The sequence below is a fragment of the Haliaeetus leucocephalus genome, unplaced genomic scaffold (genome assembly GCF_000737465.1).
Source record: "Haliaeetus leucocephalus isolate CR32 unplaced genomic scaffold, Haliaeetus_leucocephalus-4.0 Scaffold384, whole genome shotgun sequence".
Lineage (NCBI taxonomy): Eukaryota > Metazoa > Chordata > Aves > Accipitriformes > Accipitridae > Haliaeetus > Haliaeetus leucocephalus.
The window spans coordinates 2,312,053-2,318,052 of NW_010972820.1; the positions used below are offsets into that span (position 1 = coordinate 2,312,053).

At 38.3% G+C, this 6,000-nt stretch overlaps 1 protein-coding gene across 1 annotated transcript in view; it reads right to left on the reverse strand.

The window, feature by feature from the left end:
• MMS22L (MMS22-like, DNA repair protein) overlaps nt 1-6,000 on the reverse strand; it is a 98,386-nt gene that overhangs the window by 91,141 nt on the left and 1,245 nt on the right. Inside the window, exons 2-4 of the mRNA XM_010573440.1 lie at nt 5,698-5,873; nt 4,295-4,482; nt 1,967-2,092 (exon numbers count right to left, since the gene is read on the reverse strand). Of these exons, the coding sequence (XP_010571742.1) occupies nt 1,967-2,092; nt 4,295-4,482; nt 5,698-5,873 (490 nt within the window). The remainder of the gene's footprint in view (nt 1-1,966; nt 2,093-4,294; nt 4,483-5,697; nt 5,874-6,000) is intronic.

Below are 6,000 nucleotides of genomic sequence, written 5' to 3' on the forward strand. Positions count from 1 at the left end.
AGAAAGAGTGAGAAAGGAGCCACACAGGAAGGAAAAAAAAAAAAGACTCTCCACTGAATTGACAAAAGACAGAATACAGTGGGCTGATAAAATAAAAGCACAAACTGGGCATGAGAAGCATAACAAAGATATCATCAGTTAAATAAGTCTTTTTAATTTCAATTTGCATTTGCACCTCAAAGATTGATCCTCATGTTTGTTAATTATTAAATCATTTGATTTGCAAATAAATATTCTGACAGTTAAACTGGTACTTCTGTTTATTAATCAGTCAAAGATATATTGTCTTAATATACCCACTTCAATGGATATACTTACTCACTTTGACTCACACAGCTTCAATCACATAAAAAAAGGTAAGAATTTTTTTATTGTGCAATTAATAGTTTTAACTTGCAGTTCCGCTGTATAGTATTATTATTTATTATAATATTTTAAAATAATAACAATCTTTAATATTTATGGACACATTAAAAAATACTAGGATTCTGTAAGCATGTATTTAAACACAGATATTATCTGTACTTCATAAATTGACCTATTTACAGCCACCTTGTCCTCAAGAATCATTATAACTTGTACTTAACACATACGACTTCTGCAATGGAAAAAGGAGTTTTTCTACTTTCACTTGTCAACTGGTTTGTAAATGAAAGTGTTCCATTTTATGATTGAACAAATGAACTGAAAGAGAATATCTTTGCAGAGGGACTTGTCACACCAAAAGACAGCTTAGCAATCAAACTCTCGTAGCCAAGAGTTAGCTGAAATCCATTATTTCTACCAGTTCAGTAGGTTTTAAAACATGTATAGCTTGAATAACTTCAAAACCACAATATATTATGCCTTAGGTTCATCTCTATTACAATTACAGAGCAGTTTACATTAAAGAAAAAAATCTATTTAATTCAACAAATCAACTACATCGCTCTCACTGCCCAGTGATTTTATGTTAATAAACAGGTCATAAACAGTTCAGACTAAATGCTGAAAGGGATACAGTGTTTCTTTTAACTAAGTTATCCTTTTATTTCCTTCATTATCAGATTTTGTTAATTTTTTTTTTTTAAATCACAGTGAAGTCAAAGCTTGCATCAAACAAGCATATCTAAATAATACTGGTTTTAATATACTTCCTCCCATCTATGCCATTGTATTTCAATAAGCCAGACCCTATTAATGATGTTTCACATCATGCCCTTGGTCATACCCTAAAGGGATGGAAGAATCCACTACAATCAAAGGAATGATGGAATATATCACATATATTTGTGGAATCATAGAAAAGCTCCTCTTCCATCCACTCTCTGTATGTGCTGTACATCCTGAGGATTATCAGAAGCAAAGAGGATTATCAGTGATCTGTGTATTTGCATTGACCAGATTAAACATCTACATTGAATTAGTCAAACACTGAGTAACTGTATCTGAAGAGATTGCTGAAGCTACCCTAATCCAAACAATTGAAGAAAGTGCTGCATCCAGCATTTACGGTATTTGATTTTTAACCTCCATTTTTCTTTATGCACAAAAAAAGGACATAAAACCTTCAAAAGACAACTTTAATTATATGGGTAGCACAATCTCATTCAAGGAAATCTTACATAGTTTATTCATATATTCTGAAGTTAGAGCCTTCTAAATTAATCACAATGCTCTGTTGTAATAACTATACTTACCAATTTTTATCTGATGATGGCTAAGATATGCACCACACTGCTTAGAAACTTAATAATAAGTCACATAATATTAGCAACCTGTGACACAAAATTTACTTCTTCCCATAATTCCATCTGTGTCTTACCCATCACTGGAGTGTTAAGACACCATAATCTTTTTGGATGCATTGCATAGCCCACAGCCTTTTTAAGTATTTGATAGTGAAATCATAAAAGTTTGTTACAATCTTAAGGTGGGTATAATTACAGAAGTGGATTAATTATAAAATACATGAACATTACCATACCTAAGTAATCCAAAGAGAAGTCTACAGGATTCAACTAATGCCATTTCAGTAACCCACTGAAAGCCAAACATTTCCACTACATCTTCTTCATAGTCATTTGGAGAAGGATCTAGTCTCAGCAAAACCCTGTAAAACAGAGCCAACAATATTCATACATTCCCCAGTAATAAACCTGTAGAATACAGTATCTATAGCTGGCTTACGTACCACTGATATTTTATCAGTATATCAGCAACATGTATACTGTAGATAGGAAGGAGTAGCAGTGCTCTCAAAAGACAGACTGTTACACCTTTTATAGCAATATAATAGTTAGTACATAAAATATGACAACTCCTAGCTTCAAGAGCATAAAAACATGACATAGTCACAGGGCACAGTATATTTCAGAAACAAATAAAAATTAACAAGCTACCACCCTGAAACATCTTAATCCTTACAAAGAGGCTGAGACACAACATACAGACTGTCCTTAACAGAAGAGGCTGCTATGTTAGATAACATGCTCCACTGTAAGTGTGTGTTTGCAATCTGTCTCCATGTACACTACATGCCTAATAACAAATGCTAGAACATACATTTGCTCCTTTAGATACATTTAATAATATTTACATAGAACACACTGATAAAAGCACATTAATATAAAAATATATAAAGCACACTTTTAGGCAGGTGAACTGACGAGGGTCACAAAATGTGACTTCATTATTAGAACTTAAACTAACACTAGGCCATGACTACCCTTTCACTGGTTAAAGAAAAAATAAAATCAGAATTACCATTTTACTCAAAGTGGAGAAAATCAGACATCTGTGTAGAATTGTTAAAACATTACTAATTGTGCAAATATAAAAATATTTCATTAATATGCTTTCAAAAAATATCACAGCAAGCTGTATAATAACAACAAAGGCATCAAAGCAAATTATTTCAGAATTTTCCCACTGCTTTTCATACGTAGATGAAGCTGAATTCACTAATATGCAAGAAATATTTCTGGTTTTAAAAATAAAAAAATGTACTGGGCAAGCACTTGGTTTTCATTATATTACACACGAAATTTGTATTCTTCTTGAACTATGCACTATTACCAATTCAGTTCTCAGAGGCAAAAAGAGCATCTGCTGAATAATTGGCTCAATCTCCCATAAAACCTGTAGTTCACTTGGTAGCTGCTTAAACATTGGTCTGTTTTGAAGCCTTTAACAATTAAATTCAGTTACTCCTCTTCTAGATAATGACAGAGGAGTCCCTCACATGCAGGCTTTTCCAAGAATTTACAATCCAAGTAGACAAGGTGAATAAATTAGAGGAGAACAGTATTATCATGACTGTAGCGATCTGGGAAACCTGTCTACATACAAGCTCCTGAGCGAGTTTCCACATGAAATTGTTTCTGTCATGAAATGTTTGTCAGTGTGGAATCCACTACTGATACGTTCCTGCAGACACAGGCTTTCTCAATCCTCTACTTGACATCGATTTGAATTAATGTGCTCTGACCCAACAAAAACAAAAATATGATAAAAAAGGTAGGGAATAGGGGAGGTGCAGTGGAACCCCCTTTAAGGCCTTACAGAAGAGGTTGTGGAAATGAAGGTTAAAAATCCCCAAAGTAACCACACAAAATATAAGGCTTGGTAGGAGGACAGACAGATAGACAGAAAGATTATACTTTTGTAGGAAAAACAAGACAACCCCTGCAGGATCAGCAAATGGCACAGAAAACTAAGCTGGATCACAGACAGTAAAGAAGGTATTAACTAAACCAAAGTAACATTTTGGAACCTCATGGAAAATACGTACTTGTTATGCATGCAACTCCTGAACCTTAAATCCAGAATGCATGCAAAGGTAGAGCTTTGAGAAAGATGGTCTTAAAGCTACAAAGCGCAGTCCCAGCGATCTGGGGAAGCTGGGCAGAGCAGGTTTGTTTCTATCACATGGAAAAGAGAGAAAGGGCCAGCACTGAAGAGAGCATATGACTGGAAAAAGCAGTGCTGCAGCCTCCTCGGAAATTTAAGGGGTCTCAGATGCTGTTGCCCAACAGGCCAGTTTTGAAGTGTCCTAACAGGCTTGTAACAGCTCCTTTACAATATCTTAAAATAAGTTCACAAAGCTAGGAATTGGACCTAAAACACTGTTCAAAGCAGTGTATCAACACAATTGCCCTGCCCCCTTTGGTATACCACCAAGTTGATCTCAGGATCATAAGAGCTGAAGAACAAACTGATTTGGAAACTCTGTCAGCATTTAGAGGCACCAAACACCAGTGGAAAGAGCATCTTAGAAGGGTATTATAGTTGTAACTCAAAAAAAACCCCATACCTCTTAAGAGACCCACTTGCTAAATAAGATTCTGCAGAGAAGCTTCTCCCTCCATTTTGGTTGTCGAAAGCACAAGAAAAACAAGGCGGCTTTGAGTTCTCATTCTCCACTTCCATTGCCATCTCCAAGCTTTCAGTGAGAAATGGAGGTGTGGAGGAAGCCACAAAGTCATCATCCATTGTTTCCACCTGATCCAGAAAATAAATAGATAAATTAAAAAACACTCACAGTGTTTCTTCAAATAACTTTCTCATGTTACAACTCCCCATAATCCTTCAGCTGAGGTGAGGACACAGATCTGACTAACTGTAACATCAAACTAACAAATAGAGAGATATCACCAAGAAAGGCCACCATGGTCTCATGCCCTGCCACAGGATTCTGCCACTTTGCGCAATTTCATCTACCTCCATCACAACCTGTTCAAGGAGTCACATCAGTGACAGGTTCATTTTCTTCTGGTTTAGCTCTCTAAATTGACTACTCATGAGGTTAGACTAGCACTAGGGTAAAATAAGAAGCAGGAATGCATTACAAGACACAGGTGAGCTACTTTCAGCAACACTTCATTTTGTGACCAGAGTAGCTATGCTATGAAAATACAGGCTCCCAGTTTTCCATGACTTTAAGGCAACATTACAGCTCAAGTGCCTTCTAAGAAGCAGCAAATACACCCCACATGATAATTAAGGAACCCTGAAGTGCTGGAGTTTTAAAGCTCAGAAAATGACCATATGGCTGATTCTGACATAGCTAAAGTTGGAAGTTTCTATTTAAGAAGAGTGACTTCCCAAGAATCTGAAAAAAAGAGAAACAAAAGCAAAGGAGAAGGAATATCATGTCCAAAAAGGTTCACCGTATGCTTAACATCAGTGAATTGATATTTTATACAACATACTGAAAGAGCAGAACTAGGCAACAGTTGCCACAGAGTTCTACAATGATATTCAAACAATATAATTAAAATTCTAAATTAAGTTTTCAATTTCATTTCTGGCAGTTTTTGGTACTGCTCTTGCAGAAACCAGTTTACGTCGTGGCTAGAGGTTGGTAATACAGAGGCTTGACTGAAAAATGAGCTCAAGGAAAAAAAAACCAGTTTCTGTCGCGCTTTTCCCCCATCCATTCACATTCCAGCGGTGCAGTCGGCTGTGCAGCAGAAGCAGTGCAACTCTTAAGTGAAAGAATGACTTCAGTGCTTCAGTTCACAGCAGGACCCCACGTATAGGTGTGTTAGCGCAGCTGGCAAGGCAGAAATAAGCAGCTAAAGGGAACGGCCTAAATCGGAAGAAGAGTTTCTACGGAAAGTCCGTTCAACTGAGAGTATCAAAATCGCGCCACCACGATAAAAAGCACCGGGGAAAAAGGTACAACAAGGGCAGCTCTCCACGGCCGCAATTCACATCGGTTCTGTCCTTGTCTACCACAGCCCCGATCCAGCGGAACCGATTACTGCCTTCAAGCACCGCAACCTTCCCGGCCAGCCACGCTGGGGAACTTCCCAGGCGCTTGCCATCGGCGGGCGGGAGCTGCGAACCGGCGACAGAGCCGCCGGCCGGGCGGCACACCCGCCGGGGACCTGCCGCGAACACGACCCCCAGCCGTAACGCCTGCGGCCCAGCGCCGCTCTCTCCTCTCCGCGGAGGCGCTTCCGCCGCCGGGCCGGGCCGGGCCGGGGGGATGCGTCAGGCCCGCCAGCCCGAGGC